General features: G+C 45.6%; 1 protein-coding gene and 1 pseudogene across 1 annotated transcript; one reads left to right on the plus strand and one right to left on the minus strand.

Moving 5' to 3' along the window:
• The first annotated feature begins 341 nt into the window (after window positions 1-341).
• Window positions 342-458, plus strand: LOC124551592 (annotated as a pseudogene).
• A 4,194-nt stretch (window positions 459-4,652) lies between these two features.
• On the minus strand, window positions 4,653-17,682 carry LOC124551175 (glycine-rich cell wall structural protein-like). The gene is made up of 2 exons (XM_047126164.1): window positions 17,634-17,682; window positions 4,653-6,737 (listed from the first exon to the last, which is right to left on the minus strand). Exons 1-2 carry the CDS (start codon window positions 17,649-17,651, stop codon window positions 5,232-5,234), a joined length of 1,524 nt encoding a protein of 507 aa, XP_046982120.1. The 5' UTR covers window positions 17,652-17,682; the 3' UTR covers window positions 4,653-5,231.
• Window positions 17,683-20,035: the final 2,353 nt, after the last annotated feature.

Below are 20,035 nucleotides of genomic sequence, written 5' to 3' on the forward strand. Positions count from 1 at the left end.
AGATTTTCTCCGATCGGGCTGTGGGTATTGTGTCGTTTTTTAGGGCCGTATCGGCATAACTGGCATCCCACTTTTGAGATGGTTGTAAGGACACGTCCAGAAAGCATATAATTTAAAAAATTTAAAATGAAAAGTGTCAATGAACCTCTAGAAGAGGATGTGGCAATGATAGCACGAGTTAGTGATTATAAAGGACAATTCAAACATACTGAAAATGGGTTTACGAAGAAAACAAATGATGAGACAAATTTAAGATGGTTGAAGGCACCAAGCTGTAAAAATCCGTGGAAAATGGATGCGCTACCAAAACCTCTTTCGCACCGCGACATTCTTCAAAATAGGGCAACGGCCTTGCCGCAGTGGATACACCGGTTCCCGTGAGATCACCGAAGTTAAGCGCTGTTGGGCGTGGCTGGCTCTTGGATGGGTGACCATCCAGCCGCCATGCGCTGTTGCCATTTTTCGGGGTTCACTCAGCCTCGTGATGCCAATTGAGGAGCTACTCGACCGAATAGTAGCGGCTCCGGTCAAAGAAAACCATCTTAACGACCGGGAGAGCGGTGTGCTGACCCCACGCCCCTCCTATCCGCATCCTCCTCTGAGGATGACACGGCGGTCGGATGGTCCCGGTAGGCCATTCGTGGCCTGACGACGGAGTGTTTTTTTCTTCAAAATAGACATTACGAAAGCATCAACCAACAACAGAAGATTGTTCAAAACGGAGCCGGGAAGCAGCGAACAACGAGAGAAGGGAAATGCAAACTACAGTATCTACATCTACGTGATTACTTTGCTATTCACAATAAAGTGCCTGGCAGAGGGTTCAATGAACAACTTTCAAGCTCTCTCTCTACCGTTCCACTCTCGAACGGCGTGCGGGAAAAACGAGCTCTTAAATTTTTCTGTGCGAGCCTTGATTTCTCTTATTTTATCGTGATGATCATTTCTCCCTATGTAGGTGGGTGCCAAAAGAATGTTTTCGCAATCGGAAGAGAAAACTGGCGATTGAAATTTCACGAGAAGATCCCATCCTAACGAAAAACGCCTTTGTTTTGATGACTGCCGCTCCAATTCACGTTTCATATCTCTGGCACTACCTCCCCTATTTCACGATAATACAAAAGGAGCTGTTCTTCTTTGTACTTTTTCGATGTCGTCTGTCAGTCCTACCTGATGCGGATCCCACACCGCACAGCAATACTCCAGAATAGGGCGGACAAGCGTGGTGTAAGCAGTCTCTTTAGTAGACCTGTTGCACCTTCTAGGTGTTCTGCCAATGAATCGCAATCTTTGGTTTGCTCTACCCACAACATTATCTATGTTATCGTTCCAATTTAGGTTATTTGTAATTGTAGTCCCTAAGTATTCAGTTGAAGTTACAACCTTCAGATTTGTGTGACTCATCGCGTAATCGAAATTTAGCGGATTTCTTTTAGTGCGCATGTGAATAACTTCACACTTTTCTTTATTCAGGGGCAATTGACACGTTTCGCACCATACAGATATCTAAATCATTTTTCAATTCATTTTGGTCATCTGATGACTTTAAAAGACGGTAAATGGCAGGATCATTTGTACAAAATGTAAGACGGCTATCAGATTGTCTCCCATGTCGTTAATATAGATCAGGAATAATACAGGGCCTATAACACTTCCTTGGGGAACGTCGGATATTACTTCTGGTTTACTCGATGACTTTCCGTCTATTACTACGAACTGTTACCTTTCTGACAGGAAATCATGAATCCAGTCGGACGACTGTGGCGATATTCCATAGGTATGCAGTTTGCTTAGAAGACGCTTGTGAGGAACGGTGACAAAAACCTTCTGGAAACCTAAAAATATGGAATGAATTTGACATTCCCTGTCGACAGCACTCATTGCTTCATGAGTATAAAGAACTAGTTGTGTTATATACTATATTTTCCTGTATCCATGGTAACTATGTGCCAATAAATCGTTTTCTTCGAGGTACTTCATAATGTTCGAATACAGTATATGTTCCAAAACCCTACTGAACATCAAAGTTAGTGATATAGGCCTGTAATTCAACGCACTACTCGTACTGTCCCTTTTTGGGTATTGGTGTGACTTGAGCAATTTTCCAGTCTTTACGTACGGATATTTCTGTGACTGAGCTGTTGTATATAATTGATAAATATGGAGCTATTGTATCAGCAGACACTGAGAGAAACCTGACTGATATGCAATGTGGACCGGAGAACTTGGCTTTATTATTTAAGTTGCTTTGTTCCACTGAGGATATCTACTTCTATGTTCTCATCTTGGCAGTCGTTCATGATTGGAATTCAGGAATATTTACTACGTCTTCTTTGGTGAAGGAGTTTCTGAAAACCGTGTTTAATAACTCTGCTTTAGTGGCACTGTCATCAGTGACTTCATAGTTGTTATCGCGTAGTGAAGGTATTGATTACGTCTTGCCAATGGTGTGGTTTATGTATGACCACACTCCCTTTTGGTTTGATGCCAGATTTCGAGACATAATTTAGTTGTGGAAATTATTAAAGGCATCTCACATTGAACTACGCGCTATATTTCGAACATCTGCAAAACTTTGCCAGTTTAATGTTAATGGGAAGACAATGGGGACGAACAAGTCTCTGAACCGCAAGAGAACACTAGCGAGAAAGACATTGCATACCCACCTGAAGAAGTTATGGCACCGTGACTGCAGCATGATGTGGATAACACTGAAATGGCTTGTCTTCCGAGAGAAATGGAGGCGAACACAAGTGAGTATGTGAATTACACACATTTCTCAATTTAACGTGACTATTTCAGTGGCGAATGAAAATACGGGTAACCAAGGTTTGAGGAAATATCATACTGAGGTTAAGGTACCCTTTTGTGATTGAGGGAAATAAACTTTGTTCTGTTATTAATTGATTGCTAAACCTGCTTTTTATACATAAGGAAAGAAACAGAGAGTCTCTAATTTCCTAGAAGAGGTCTTAACAATTCCAATGGTCTACAATTACCTGTTCATCCTAAAATGAAGCAAGCCTTCTCGTGTCCATATTTTGTTTGTAGTACTTACAGCCTATTTATGTGCCCCATTGTTTAAATGTACTGATAGATAATGCCAAGAACATTTAAAGGCTAAGACGTGTCACTAACAACTTTCTTTCAAAATATTTATTTGCTTAGTGGCCAAACTGATATGTTGCGAGACACTCTGATGTGTTATCATAGACCTGTGGTACGTTTTGTAATCCTGACGCCATAAAAGGCCTAAACGTATGCACTTGATCTGCAGGTGTATGGTTTTGGATGTCTGTAAACGTTGTATGCAGTAATAGCTGTATGCCTATCCCGAAATGTAAAAAACAAGTTTTTAATACATTAAAAAAAAAGAAAAACAAAATTACGTGGTCGATGTCTCAATGACTCTGTGTTATGCACTCACGTCAGAGGACTCAAACGAGAGCGAATATGTGAATCACAGTTACACGTTTTCTGCTAAACGTGACAGATTCAATAGTGATCGCAAATTTTGGGTACTGAAATGCTTCAAGAATATTACATTGCATCTGGGGAGCCCTTTTGTGTTTGAGTGGAAGCAAAATTTGTTCTGCCTTTTATCTTTTCTAGAGTAATCGTGTGCCACATTGTTTACATGTACTTAGAGACACTGACATGAACATTCCAAGTATTAGGATATACCATCGATCGCTTTTTTAAAAGTGTATTTATTAGCTTAGTGACCTAAAAGATACGCGGAGTGGTGATTTTGTTGTCCTGTTTACACGAGATGCATGTGGCTGTACTGTTTTCTTACGTCTGTAACTTTTTTAGAATAATAACTCTATGTCCTAAAATGTAATTAAATAATTTAACCAATAAAAAAAACTGGAAAAGTGTTCCAGCGGTAAAGCGGGTGCGTGAGAGCCGAGAGGTTGCGGGATTAAATATGGATCGAAACACGGATTTTTCAGTCTCCTTTTTAGGTTAGCCTTCACGTCTCAGCGGAGTGAGGTGTCCCCGGGAAAGACACGAGGTTCGGATTCCAAGTTAAACTGCACGTAGCCCCTATTTCCCCTCTTGGGTAACTGGAGTTTTTGGGGGCACGTAAGTCGCAATAAGTGGCATCTGATAGAGAGACTTGAATCAGATCATTGAACCACACGAAATTAGTTATTACTATCCAGAAGATGGGGCTAAAGTAACTCTGAACTGTTAGGGTAAGAACATTCATGACGGACAATATGAATGCTGATACATGGCCTATAGGCGAGTTTGAGATATTGGTAGACGACAGCAAGTATACATCTCGGTTGATACGTTCATTAAGAAGCGGAAGCTCATTTTCTGAGTCTGGTTCTTCAGTTAAGGCCCTTTAAACTGACATCAAGAAAAGTCACATGCACCAGGTCGTTTCCAGTCAAAATAGAGGTAAATGAAATTAAGAGCATTGCTAGGAAACATCAATCTGCCCTGTGTAGTGGGACACCAAAGTTCGGAACGTGATTATTGGCATCAGAAGAGGTGTGTCTGATAATTGTAATAATGGTTTAGACTTCAAATTGGAAAATTACACAAATATCTTTAAATGATAAAAATAAGAACGAATGACACATAAAAGGAGGTTGACGGCACTCGTTACAAAGGATTGAAAATAATAGAGACGTCACTTTGATACAACCACTTTATTACAAAAGTATAGAATACACCTTTTCACGAATCAAGTATTATAAAAGTACAAAAAGAGAATATAAAAATGATTCGTCAAAAAAGAAAGAAGATATGTGTAATGGTAGAGATCGACATCGAATGCAATTTGTGTTGCATTGCGAATCTGAAAGATGGAATGAGACAAGACGCCAAGAAATTCTGCAGCTGCTACTGAGCTCCACGGCACTTAATACCGCACTCCGCCCCTGGGCTGTTGACGAGATTGGTACAACTTTCCCATCTTCGCTGTTAAGATCTGGAATATGCGGTTGTCTCAACGCTGCCAAGAGCCCTTTTTGAAATCCTCAGGCGGTCAAGTACAAGTGAAGACAGTGAGCTGCGATGGCACATACTTGATGATTACTCTCTTGCAACATCGTGGTGTTTTGTTTCAGTCCATATATAGAGCACCATTCGGATTCAGCGAGGTTGAATAGTCATCGTGGTTTGGCCATCGAATCGTTCCCATCTTAATGAGCCACGGTGGTGGAACGTGTGAGGGACGGAAATCGTTTCGATGGCGCTACGGAGAGACGACTTCAGTGCTTGTAGTGGCTCTTGTAGCCACCTCCATAGCCGCCTCCATAGCCGCCACTGTAGCTGTTGCTGTAGCTGCTGGCTCCACCTCCCAGGCTGCCAGAGTAGACGCTGCCACCATTCAGCCCACCAGCAGAGCTGGGCACGTAGACGCCCTTCAGCGGACCGCTGGAGCCGCCGGAGATGAGACCTCCGGTGGAGTAGGAACTGCCACCGTAGCCGATGCCTCCAGTCGAGTAGGAACCGCCGCCGTATCCGTAGGAACCAGCGTAGCCACCACTCAACAGTCCCGTGCCCAGAGAGCCGGACGAGATGATGCCTCCGGCACCTCCGGCCAATCCGGAAGAGTAGGCGCCCCCTCCGAGGCCACCGGCGCTGTAGACTCCACCGCCCAGGCCTCCCAGACCTCCCAGACCGCCTCCCAGACCGCCTCCCAGACCGCCTCCCAGACCGCCTCCCAGACCGCCTCCGATGCCGCCGAGACCTCCAGTGGCGAGACCGCCTCCGACGCCAACTGAGGAGACGCCGGTGGAGACTGGCACTGGAACAGGGTGAGGTACAGGAACGCGGACAGGGTAGGGCTGGGGAACTCCGACAGGTACAGGCTGGGGCACGCGGACGGGGTACGGCTGGGGCACGGGGACCGGTACGGGCCTAGCAATCGGGACGGGCACGGGTCGGGGTACGGCGACGGGGTAGGGGCGGGGCACGGATACGGGGACCGGGTGGGGCACCCTGACGGGGTACGGCTGCGGTACGGGCACGGGACGGCTCACGGGGACGGGGACGGGCTGGGGAACGGGGACGGGGCGGTTGACTGGCACGGGGACAGGTTGTGGGACGGGCACCCTCACAGTCTGAACCACTGTCTGGGTCTGCGGGGCAGCGACGGCGACACCGCCAAAGCCGGCACCACCGCCGAAGCCTGCGCCGCCACCGAAGCCGGCACCGCCGCCGAGTCCTCCACCTAGGCCGATCCCTGCGCCTCCCAGTCCGGCTCCGCCATCAGCGAGACCGATTCCGGCTCCTCCGAGTCCGGCACCGCCACCTCCGAATCCGCCAATGGCGCCACCGCCGCCGTAGTAGCCAGATCCGCCACCGTAGTAGCCAGATCCGCCACCGATGAGTCCGCTTCCGCCTCCGATGAGTCCACCGCCGCCTCCTACGAGGCCACTTCCGCCCCCGATGAGTCCGCCGCCGCCTCCTACGAGGCTACTTCCGCCCCCGATGTAGCCGGACCCGCCGCCGTAGTAGCCGGACCCGCCGCCGTAGTAGCCAGATCCGCCACCGTAGTAGCCAGATCCACCACCGATCAGTCCGCCTCCGCCTCCGATGAGACCACCTCCGCCTCCGATGAGTCCACCTCCGCCGCCGATGCTGTGCTCGCCAGTGAGAATACCGCGCTTGTCCTGTTTCTTGGCGCCATTGTCCGTTGTGGCCGCTTCAGAAGCAGCCTTGGAGACTTCGCCAGCCCAGGCTGACGCCAGGAGCGCGCAAAGCAGGTACGCCTGTAAGAAATTGTAACTGCTAAGTACTTGTCTGAATCCGCACTCGTTCTACATTGCTCTAGTATGTAGATCAGCGATGTAGGGGAGATTAGGAAAGGGGACAGGACGGCAAAATAAGAAGTTACTGCTTCTAATTTGACACATTACAAAACTGCTTCCCAATCTTTAACAAGTTCAAAAAAGGTCATCAGTCCCTAAGCTTACACACTACTTAACCTAAATTATCCTAAGAACAAACACACACTCCCATGCCCGAGGGAGGACTCGAAACTCCGCCGGGACCAGCCGCACAGTCCATGACTGCAGCGCCTTAGCCGGCCTCAGTGGCGGTTCTAGGTGCTACAGTCGAGAGCCGCGTGACTGCTGCGGTCGCAGATTCGAATCCTGCCTTGGGCATGGATGTGTGTGATGTCCTTAGGTTAGTTAGGTTTAAGTAGTTCTAAGTTCTAGGGGACTGATGACGTCAGATGTTAAGTCCCATAGTGCTCAGAGCCATTTGAAAAATTTTTTTAACAAGTCCGGCTATTTCTGTGAATAACTTACTGCTTTTTCTTCAACATGTTGAATACGATATTGTAATATGTTTCCAGTAAAGTATGTCGTTGATGAAACTTCCTGGCACATTAAAACCGTATGCCGGACCGAGACTCGAACTCGGAACCTTTGCCTTTCGCGGGCGAGTGCTCTACCAGTAAAGTTGGGGAGGTAGGAGACGATGTACTGGCTGATGTAAAGCTGTGAGGACCACGCGTGAGTCGTGCTTGGGTAGCTCAGTTGGTAGAGCACTTGCCCACGAAAGGCAAAGGTCCCGAGTTCGAGTCTCGCTCCGGCACACTGTTTTAATCTGCCAGGAAGTTTCACATCAGCGCACACTCCGCTGCAGAGTGAAAAATCTCATTCTGGAAACATCCCCCAGGCTGTGGCTAAGCCATGTCCCGGCAATATCCTTTCTTTCAGGAGTGCTAGTCCACCAAGGTTCGCAGGTGAGCTTCTGCAAAGTTTGGAAGGTTGGAGACGAGGTACTGGCAGAAGTAAAGCTGTGAGGACGGGGCGTGAGTCGTGCTTGGGTAGCTCAGTTGGTAGAGCACTTGCCTGCGAAAGGCAAAGGTCCCGAGTTCGAGTCTCGCTCCGGCACACTGTTTTAATCTGCCAGGAAGTTTCACATCAGCGCACACTCCGCTGCAGAGTGAAAAATCTCATTCTGGAAACATCCCCCAGGCTGTGGCTAAGCCATGTCCCGGCAATATCCTTTCTTTCAGGAGTGCTAGTCCACCAAGGTTCGCAGGTGAGCTTCTGCAAAGTTTGGAAGGTTGGAGACGAGGTACTGGCAGAAGTAAAGCTGTGAGGACGGGGCGTGAGTCGTGCTTGGGTAGCTCAGTTGGTAGAGCACTTGCCTGCGAAAGGCAAAGGTCCCGAGTTCGAGTCTCGCTCCGGCACACTGTTTTAATCTGCCAGGAAGTTTCACATCAGCGCACACTCCGCTGCAGAGTGAAAAATCTCATTCTGGAAACATCCCCCAGGCTGTGGCTAAGCCATGTCCCGGCAATATCCTTTCTTTCAGGAGTGCTAGTCCAGCAAGGTTCGCAGGTGAGCTTCTACAAAGTTTGGAAGGTTGGAGACGAGGTACTGGCAGAAGTAAAGCTGTGAGGACGGGGCGTGAGTCGTGCTTGGGTAGCTCAGTTGGTAGAACACTTGCCTGCGAAAGGCAAAGGTCCCGAGTTCGTGTCTCGCCCCGGCACACAGTTTTAATCTGCCAGGAAGCTTCACATCAGCGCACACTCCGCTGCAGAGTGAAAAATCTCATTCTGGAAACATCCCCCAGGCTGTGGCTAAGCCATGTCCCGGCAATATCCTTTCTTTCAGGAGTGCTAGTCCAGCAAGGTTCGCAGGTGAGCTTCTGCAAAGTTTGGAAGGTAGGAGACGAGGTACTGGCAGAAGTAAAGCTGTGAGGACGGGGCGTGAGTCGTGCTTCGGTAGCTCAGTTGGTAGAACACTTGCCTGCGAAAGGCAAAGGTCCCGAGTTCGAGTCTCCGTCCGGCACACAGTTTTAATCTGCCAGGAAGTTTCACATTAGCGCACACTCCGCTGCAGAGTGAAAAATCTCATTATGTCGTTGATATTTGTGGTCAGGTTGCTTGGGAACTTGATAACGGAGTTTTATAAATCATGGAATCAGAGCAGAGAACGAAAATCTAAAATTGTGATTAATAAACTACACAGTACACTTTTGTTTCTTCTGTGTCATCGCATAAGTAACACGGTTTTCTTCCCTTACAAGTATTTTCAATTTCAAAGCAATGGCTTTTGTTCTTTAGCTTTTCGCCTAATAGTGAATCAGAATTATTTTCATTCTGGTCTCATCTAATGGTCGACTGTTAAGTATCGTAATATAAATCTGTGTTAGCGACTCATTTCTGAAAGTATATGTATTGAGTGTTGCACCAGATGGAAGTGAAGCAGGATGAATGAACATTACAACAAAGACGAGACAAGAATTAAAAAAATGGTTCAAATGGCTCTGAGCACTATGGGACTTAACATCTGTGGTCATCAGTCCCCTAGAACTTAGAACTACTTAAACCTAACTAACGTAAGGACATCACACACATCCATGCCCGAGGCAGGATTCGAACCTGCGACCGTAGCAGTCGCGCGGTTCCGGACGGAGCGCCTAGAACCACGAGACCACCGCGGCCGGCAGACAAGAATATTTTGAAAGTCGATCTTACAGGGTAATGCAGAAGATTAGATGGGTAGAAAAGATATCTAAAAATAAGATACTGAATGTGAGCAGGGAGAATATTTTTTTTTTTTGTAGAAGTTGACAAAAAGAGAGGTATATTGACTGGATACATTGTGAGTCATCGAAGAACAGCCAGTTTGGTAATGGAACGAAGTGTGTGTGTGTGTGTGTGTGTGTGTGTGTGTGTGTGGAGTGGAAGGGTAGGGAACTGTAAAAGTAGCAGAGATACATAAAGGTCTAAAGGCAGAAAAGGGGTGCAAATTTATTTAGGGTGCAGTAATCGTGCAGAGACTTACAGAGGAATCACTACCGTCCACAGCTCCATTAACGAGTATCGGACTGAAGACCAGAAGAACACCAGATACGAATGCAGTGGCGCATTTCGGGAGACAGAGTGTAAGGTAGCCATGTCTCTTCCTTTAGTGCGCATCACACTTGAGAAATGGCGGATTTTCAGCCAAACCTTGTAGGCACAATGCGCCAGAATTATTAATAGCCCGACAGGGAAGCGGGAGAAAGGCGGCTGTAAATCAGGGGAGAGCGAATCGGCAGAGGAAGCAAACGAGAACCGGTCGGCCTCCGTGTGCGCCGGAACCGTGAAAGCGACCGTCAGCTGTTCCATCGCGGTCGCACGTGACGTGAGTCACCGCCCACCGGCCACTGGCCATTGGCAGCAGCAGCTAGGTCCCGGTTCACTGTGCGAGCAGGGCCGCCACGTGGGACAGGAACGACCGCATCTACAGCTTCACCTGTGCCCCGTTGATGATTGCGAAGTACGTGGCAATGGGTGCTTTCTACTGAACCACATATTGTGATAAACTTTAGCGAAAATTCCAAAACTGTGCGAGATCAAGACTCGACCTTAAATTTCCAGTTTATCACGATAAGCTGCCTTAAATATCACACCATTTTTTTTTTCTCACGGAATATTATTTCCTGCTAAGAAATCGCCTGATAAACGACCACGTTCATCAGCCTCTTCCGAGAGGCGGATCGAACCCGGTTCACGGATTAACGCCAAGTGCTGTCGAGCCAGCCAGCTTGTATGTGGTTTTTAGGTGGTTTCCCACATCCAGATAGGTGAATACCGACCTGGTTCCTACGTCCTACCAAGATACACACTATGCAGACTTTTAGAAAACGCTTTCACGTTTGAGAATGAGATTTACTTTAGACACAGACAGTTGGGGTACACAGATTACCAACAGTCACTAACGGCGCCTCAACAGGTATAACATTGCTGACTGCACAGAAAAAATGGGCAAAAGCACGAAGAAGAAGAAGCGGGTTTACTTTTCCCTGAAACAAATATTTCATATGTACTGCAAGAAAGTAAACATGTGAGGTTTGCGTTAACCATATAAATGATCAGTTCAGGTTTGTAGTAGATGAAAATTATTTTTCCTAGCTTTCGTTAATTTAACTGAGCACACGATAAAATTGGACATGGAATGCAAAACATATCACTTACTTTGCTTTCTCGGGAAAAGACCTGTTGCTACACCAAACAATACTTCGCCTCTAGATTCTCCATTTTAATGTTTCTTTTTATTTTTTGCAGTGTTACATGATTTTTGAAACAGTCTTGTTCCACCACATTATTGTTCTGCTAGCTTGAATGCGAACTCCTCAGGTCTGGCGCCGTCTCCAGAATCACGTACATATAATTGTGTCCTGACCGTCCATTATATGGCTCCAAGAGGAGAGTTTGGATTCCAGTGTTGCAATGACAAAAGATCGGTAAATGTTTGGCGAGAAAAAATGTGGAATGACTGACAAGACATATAAAGACGTTGTGTTTAGGGTGAGGCAAAATTTATTTTTATTATTTTTTTAACATACTGGCTGACGGGGAGTGTCCATACATTCATCTCAATCGTGGCATCCCGACTATGACGATACGAACGTGAGGACAACAGATCACCCCGTCCTCGAGTGGAGAAAATCTCCCGCACAGCCGCGTATCGAACCCAGACCCCTTAGGTTAGCAAACCGCAGCACTGAGCGTGCAGCTACCGAGGGAGACAAGAGGGAAAATTTCGTCAGCGTTTATCGCATTTACGGCAATTCTCGTTGTGAAAGATAGTCTTAAGATAGTCTTCTATTCACCCCATTTCACAATGGTAATCGTTTTATTGCACAGTTATATCTGTACCATATTCGCAGCAACAGAACACACTTCGAATAAAGCTGAGCTGGCAAGAGTTGGGTATCTTCGGCGATGACGTCTGGCCAAATAACCCTAATATCAGTAGCCCAACCAACACTGATTTTTCTATAGAATCGAACTCGCATGTACAAAACAGGATCAACAACTCCGTTTTCAGAGCTGGTTGTTTACGCATATGAGTGTTTATGACGTCAACTATGTGTCCCACAATGATGTAATTTTGCAGGTAAATTCAGTGTTATATGCGGATACTGTCTGCAAACGGTTTTCCGAAAAAGTTTGTATTAAAGAAGTAATAAACTGAATCGTCGTACCTGACCCTGAACTTTTACTGCATGGACAGCGAAAATGTAATAAGGGACGAACTTGTTTCAGTTATTTATTTCTTCGGAAGCTATGAGAGAGAAAAAGTTCAGAAAATATTTGAAATGATGTTTGAAGTTTATTGGAAGTCTCTAAGCCTTCTCATTACGAAATAGCGGATGAATATAGATTGAATACTTGGCTCAAGACACATGCACAGTTGCTAACTTTATTACTTGTACTTTGCTGAGTGTTTAATGTAGGACTGTACGTCCTAACAGTCTGCCTCCGCCGCTGAGGGGTCTGTACTGCTGATTGGCGTGTAGAGGACCTGGGTTCGATTCCCAGTACTGCCACAGATTTTTAATTTGGTTAGAGGACTGGTACGGAATGCACTCGGATTCTTGAGGCTAATTGGGAGACAACTCGATCGATTAGCAGCGGTTCGAACTCGACAGCGATCGGGCAAGCGGTGTGGTGAACAGATGCCCCTCCTACTGCATCCAGAGACGCCGTTGGCAGACTATGACACGGCGGTCGGTCAGTCCCATTGGCATGTCTAGAGCAAGAACGCGGAGCTTTACCTCTTAATGAGTAGATCACGACAGAATTTTAAATTTTTGAGTTCGGTCAATAAATATATGAAACACTGGAGATCAATTTTTTTTTTGTCTCTGGGAATCACTAAATAGGTAAGAGCAAGTGAGATCGTACATAATTTGAGTAGTTTGTAATACAAATATTCACAATTTATACCCTGAAGGAGCGAAGGCGTGGTTTAGGCGACCGCTCATGACAAGCGGGAAATCCGGGATCGAGTACAGCCCCGGCTCAAATTTCTATTTGAAACAAGTAGCTGACGCTAATACATAAAACATGAAACCGTTTTACAAGAATTTTATATGATCGGATTTTTCTGAATCCCTTCACATTTCCATGGAGCACATTTTGACGGAGGTAGACCAACGTGTTTAACTTCAGAACACGTTATAGGTCCTGCTAAAAATGTAGAACGGCAGTTCCGTGTATCAGCTCTATTCCCTTCCTGCACAACATAGCGACCCGCTCAAAGAATTTAATCTTCCAAGCCCGTACTGCCAAAAAGACAGCGGTATACTACCCGACGACGGGGAACGCTAATCTGGATTATTCAATCGGACTCGAGCGGAAACTGCGGGACCGGTTCCAGCTAATGTGCTGGAGAAGGTATCTGGATAATGTGGAGCAAAGTGGCCGCAGGATGTCTTGTCGGGCTATCATCTTGCCTCGTGAAAGCTGTTCGCTGTTGCATAATAGGAGGCCAGCTGCGCTAGCAAGCTATTACCGTCCGCTGGGTGGAGTTCCCGCAGACAATTAAACCAGCTTAAGCGTCTAGATTCGTTTCAGTTCTCTCCCAGATAATCGTGTGAGAGCCATAAAAAGAACGAAATGACCTCTTGCCGTATCCAACTGCAGAACTGGACAGGTTTTTTCTGTTTCTGGCGCAACTCCGTCTATATTCCTCATAAGAAAATTTAAGAACAATAATCTCGTCACTAAAGAGTAGCCACGAGTTGGCTCAAAAATGGCTCTGAGCACCATGGGACTTAACATCTGAGGTCATCAGTCCCCTAGAACTTAGAACTACTTAAACCTAACTAACCTAACGACATCACACACATCCATGCCCGAGGCAGGATTCGAACCTGCGACCGTAGCTGTCGCGCGGTTGCAGACAGAAGCGCCTAGAACCGCTCGGCCATAACGGCCGGCAGCCACGAGTTCTCTTGGACAGGTGCGGGGATGCACATTTAGCCTGATGTCGAAAGAACCGTCTTGCATTCGGTCACATACGGTTGTAGCAGAAATATTGAGGACATGTAAATGGCGATATAAAGTGGTACTGGAAAATTAGTAGGCAACAGAACACCGTGCAAGAAAACTGAGATACGGAAGGATCAATAGGAGATCTGTTAAATATAGTTACATGGTACTGGAAGGGAAAGATTGTAGCGGCTAACGAGGGTTACGAAATGTAAAGGAAAATATAGAAAGCTGGAGGTATAGCTGATGCTCAAGACGTTTTTACCGAAATACTGCAGGGAGAGAAAACTGAGTAAATGGTCATGATCAAACACCACTGATAGCTGAGAATTGACTTTTCAAGGAGTAGACATATTTAAATATCTGAGTAGCATTTTTAGCGAGCAAAATAGACTGGAAACTGAAATAAAGGTAAGGTTCGAAACGGAAAATAGATCATGTTCTAGCTTATGGGACATGTTGTGCCGTAGAGAAGTTTCGAGAAGTTTTAAAATCATGCTATCCCAGCGTATAATACTCTCGGTAGCACTGGCTCTGAAACGTTTACATCAAGGGAAATAGATGAACAGAAACTACTAGTCCTCGAGAGGATGATATTAAGGAAAATGTTTGGCCCCGAGAAGGATACCCAGCCACAGGAATGGAGGATAGTAAAAACATTACGAACTGGCAGACTTATATTCGCAAGCTGATATCGTCCGAAGGATGAAGAAAAAAAGATGGGTGTGGGCTGGACACCTAGTTAGGATGGAAGCGGAAAGGCTGCCGCGAATCTCATTCTCAGCATCCGTGGAGGGCACAAGGGACTGAGGAAGGCCAAGAATAAAGTGGAAGGATGAAGTTACAGGGATACGGGGGCGATGGGCCTCCGAAAGGGAAAATGGATCGCGAAAGGCAGGAACAAAAATGATTGTTGGAGGAATATAGAGAACGCATATGGCCTCTCACGCCACAGCAACAGTTGAAGAATCGACGGCTTCGATCTCGAAAACTGACAACGGCAGGGATAACGGTGTACTGACCACACGCCCGTCCATATCCGCGTCCAGTCACGCCTAGCGCCTGTGGACGACACGGTGGTCGGTCGGTACCGTTGGCCTGTTTGGAGGGAATTCAACTGAGTTTAGTCTGGAGCGCTGTGAATGGTGTACCAGACGGTCATGTCATACTCTACCGCTGACAGTGAGGCAGTGGAGTTGTGTTTACACTATAGTCGTAACTAAAGTGGTCGCAACGAGTTCGTAACCCACAGGGACCATATAAAACAGTCACGGTGTATCAATGACGATCGGATTCAAACCCGACAACAACTGTCGCTTCCAATGAATACAGGCCAGCCTCGATAATTTCTTAAGCGAACATGGCAATAGCAACTGCATTCTAGTGACAGCTCGAGCCTGAAGTTCACTGACGTTGCTGATTGTATTGTAGTCTTCTTTTGAAAAACAATTTAATGTTAACACTATTAATGGATAACTAGTTTCGGTAATATGTATTGCCATCCTCAGATTCATAAAACCGTACAGTAGTAGTCACATCAGACTGTGCTTACGCCACTCTGCACTTGAGGATTATACAGCATGGAGAAAGGAACGAGGTACTACAGTGAAATGCCAGGTGTTTTATCACAAAGTGTGTAAAACTTTGAGTATACATGGGACGTACAAGACACATACGTCTCATGTCTACACGCTTAGTGGTATAAAGCGATGTTGACTGTCACAGTTCGTGTTTTATGTCCCTGTCTTAGTCCTTGCGAAACCGACGACCTCCACTTACTCTGGGAGACTGTAGAGTACAGCAGGAATGTACCTTATTAGGTTGGTGAATCTATTATTACACAAACTGGTAAATACAGAGTTCTGCACAATGACAGATACAACAGAGGTTCTCATTATCGTTATAGAAGCAGTATTGCGAAATGTAATAGTGAAGTGAAAGGAGGGTATTTTCATTTGGTTCACAGCTACAGGCTTGAGGAATATTCATTTTCAGAGGAAAATAAAAATAGAAAGGAGTGTTTCAGCGTTATTGACGTTGGAAGAAATGATAGTCTGGTATCTCAACACCAGTTCTGAAAGTGGAGGTGTGTGTTCATAAACTGTAAAATCGTAAATGTATATGAGACTCTGGACTAGAAAACTAAATGTGGTTTTTAGTGATCGTCTCTAGCTTTAACAGTAAATAAAAATTTCTTGAAATAAATATTCTTGCGCAATCTACTTAATTTTCTAATTTTTCAAAATTAATATTCATAATAAAAAGCGGCTTGAGGCAATCAGAAGTGTCTTGAAGAAAGTCAGTACAGCTGTGGACTCTAAATAAGTCTTCTGGATGTATGAAAGCCCTTAAAGCATATTGTGTACACAGATTCTATTGCAGTTCCTTACACAGTACGTAAAGAAAGGGCAGTCACATCACTAGTGTTGAAGTTGGAAGTACCTGCACGTCAGATGTGAACTGAAGGTGTACGCTTCAGATAATGATAGACACTGGCTTTAAAAAATACAAATTTCTTGAAACGAATATTCTGCCATAAATCTGTTGTTTTTGTTTTAAGTTTTCAAGGAAAATAGTGGAAATAAAAAGCAGCCTTATGCAGGAAAACTAACGATTTCAAACAATTAAGTACAGATATGAAATATTAATAAGCGTACTGAATATGTGAAACCTATAGAGCTATAGAGGATATTAGGATGTATATGTAATTCCGCAGAAATTGTTTTAGGTCCGCAGACTGAGCTCCTGTGGAAATAAAAAGTGGCCGCATGCATAAAAATTAGCTCTTTCAAGAATTTTAATGTAGATGTAAAGTTATAGACAGAGTGCTGAATGTATGAACCCTATGGAGCGTTATGAACACTGCAGAAGTTATTTTACCCTATGGAGCCTTACGAACACTGAAGTTTTCTTAGGTCCGCAATCTGAACCATGTGGAACTCACCACAGCAGTGGTCCTCATCTTGCTTGCGTTGTAGAAATAAAAAAGCAGCCTCACGCAGAAAAATGATATCTCTTACGATATTTAATGCAGCTCTACTGAACGCATGAAAGCTATGGCACCTTATGAACACTGCAGAAATTATTTTAGGTCCTCACATTCATCCACGTGAACTCACCACCGCAGTGGTACTCATCTTGCTCAGGTTGTAGAAATAAAACGTGGCCTTAAATTACCTCAGTCAAGAAATTAATGCAGCTGTGAAGTATTAATAAGCATACTGAATGTATGAAAGCTACGGAGATATGGAACGTTATTAAGACTGCAGAAATTATTTTAAGTCCGAAAACTGAACCATGTGGAACTCACTACAGCAGTGGTGCTCATCTTGCACAGGTTGTGGAAGTAAAACATGGCCTTAAATTACCTCAGTCAAGAAACTAATGCATCTGTGAAGTGTTAATAAGTACACTGAATGTATGAAAGCTACAGAGATATGGAACATTATTAACACTGTAGAAATTATTTCGAGTCCGAAAACTGAACCGTGTGGATCTCACCACAGCAGTAGTGCTCATCTTGCTCGGGTTGTGGAAATAAAACGAGGCCTACCTCAGTCAAGAAATTAATGCAGCTGTGAAGTGTTAATAAGTATACCGCATGTATGAAAGCTACAGAGATATGAAACGTTATTAACAGTGCAGATATTATTTTAAGTCCGAAAACTGAACCGTTTGGAACTCACCACAGCAGTGGTACTCATCTTGCTCGGGTTGTGGAAATAAAACGTGGCCTTAAATTACCTCAGTCAAGAAACTAATGCAGCTGTGAAGTATTAATAAGCATACTGAATGTATGAAAGCTACAGAGATATAGAACGTTATTAACACTGCAGAAATTTTTTCAAGTCCGAAAACTGAGCCGTGTGGAACTCACCACAGCAGTGGTCCTCATCTTGCTCGGGTTGGCTGTTGCTGCCTGTGAGAGGAGCCGAACTGTTGTGCCCTGGCGATGATCCGCCGGCAGTATATATACACATCCCCGGCGTGGTGGCATTTCGCATCCACACACACAGGGAGAAAGGGAGGAGGCAGTCCGGGCCGACTCATCCGCAGAAGGCAGACAGCCGCCCCTCTCCCCGCACGGCGTCTGGAGGGATGGCCTGCCGGGGTCACCGCGAGTACCGCCAGTGGGAGGGGCCTTCCGCGCCCTGCAACTCCGGTAAAAAGCAGCCGCACTTGCAGCCTAATCACAGCGCGCCACTTTCGCTACCTGCGGGTCAGCGCAGCAGATCTGTAGCGGCTAGTCGATCGCCCCGACAGCCAGAAAGGACCGGTAGGGCACTTTCTATGCCGCCGCCGCTGCCACACACTTTCGGGCCATTTCTCCGTCGCCGGTCTGTTGCAACCGTGGCGACCTTTCGCCGGTCGCAGCCTTCCTTCTCAGCCACCGGATCCACCCACTAATTCCAGTCGGCCACGGCCGACCACCGTGCACCAGCAGAACAGCCTGTCTGCATTACGCAGCTACAGTCGCCGCTACTTTGATACGCATTCGTTGTCGGGATACTGCCTTGGTGTAACGGATAGCCGAAAACAAAACAACGTACACTTTACTGAAAGGATCACTCTAAAGGAATCCTTTGGTTACAATTGGGGACACAAACATCAAACGAGCACGCATTATGCGCTATCTTGGGGTACACATAGATGAAAAATTGAATTTCCGCGAACACATAAGGCTAACAACAGACAAAGCAGAAAAAATACTCCACAAACTGGTGAGGTTAAATTCAAAACAGTAAAGACTACTTCTACCAGTCATACGTACATACCACTGTGCGCTCTTCGAATCAGTACACAGCTTTGCAGCTAGCACGTGGGCACATAGACTGAACGTGGTCACCAACAAAGCATCCGTCAGACGAGGGCAGAGAAGTGTCCTACTTAGGCTATCTGGAGCCTTCGGTACTACCTCAGCGGATGCACTGTGTGTGTTGCTCGGAATATGCCCCATAGATATCACGATCAAATACAGAGCTGCAAGGTACTGGTTAAAGGTGGGGAGACTAGATAAGGTACACACAATAACCGGTGTGTCGATAGAGAGGATACGTCACCTTAGAAGTTGGCGTTTGGATACATGGCAAGGTGGGTGGGATGTAAGTGATAAGGGACGTAAACTGCACGACTTCCTCCCTGACATAAGGGAGCGGTTGAGAATGAGACATATCGATCCCAGCCGCGGTATGGTACATTTCTTAACCGGGCACGGACCTTATCCCACGCACTTAAACCACGTGAGTCTGAGGCAGACACCTACATGCACATGCGGGGAAAAGGTTCCCCAGAACACACTGTCTTTTTCTGCGGGCAATACGCGAACAATAGACATTCACTACACTTAGATTACACAGATACAGACATAGATATATACACAGCAATAAGAGACGAAGAACAATGGGCACAATTAAACGCACTGAGCCGGCCGATGTGGCCGAGCGGTTCTAGGCGATACAGTCCGGAACCGCGCGACTGCTACGGTCGCAGGTTCGAATCCTGCCTCGGGCATGGATGTGTGTGACGTCCTTAGGTTAGTTAGGTTTAAGTAGTTCTAAGTTCTAGGGGACTGATGACCACAGATGTTAAGTCCCACAGTGCTCAGAGCCATTTGAACCATTTGAAACACACTGACAAACAGCATTTCAAAAACAACACATGAAGAGTATTTGCGGACACGACGTCACAGACATGCCTATGCGCAGCGTAACAGAAATCTCCAGAGGATGGACAGCGATACCCACAGTGACAGCGAAAATAGTGACAATGAGGAGGAACAGGAAGAGGAAGCTGAGATGTGACAGTAAATAAGCAAATTGCTGGCAATCTAGCCAAGAAAACACCAAATGCTGTACATGGATGCGCACCTAAAGTAGTTAATACATAGGATTAGTAACAAATAGGATAAGCAGCATTATTTCTCTACTAATAACCATTTGTGTGTGTGTGTGTGTGTGTGTGTGTGTGTGTGTGACTGGCGGTCAAGGGCTCGAAGAAACCATTCCGAGATATTCACCGTCAGTCACACTCGGTGATGGTGCTAACAAATCTCTCATGTATCCTATCTTCTTTTTATATTCTTCTTAAAAAAACAACAAAATTTTATTTATATTTCAACCTTAAATTATTGTTATTTTGAAAAGTATCATTCTTTGTTAATGTTGTAGATAAAACAAAAGGAAAGAAAACTGTAAAAAGATGAAAAACGGAAATTGTAAAACGTACGACCAGTTTTAAACATCAGGTAACAGGTCTATAATTTGGCAATAAATAAAAAAA

Source organism: Schistocerca americana, chromosome 9 (genome assembly GCF_021461395.2).
Source record: "Schistocerca americana isolate TAMUIC-IGC-003095 chromosome 9, iqSchAmer2.1, whole genome shotgun sequence".
Taxonomy (NCBI): domain Eukaryota; kingdom Metazoa; phylum Arthropoda; class Insecta; order Orthoptera; family Acrididae; genus Schistocerca; species Schistocerca americana.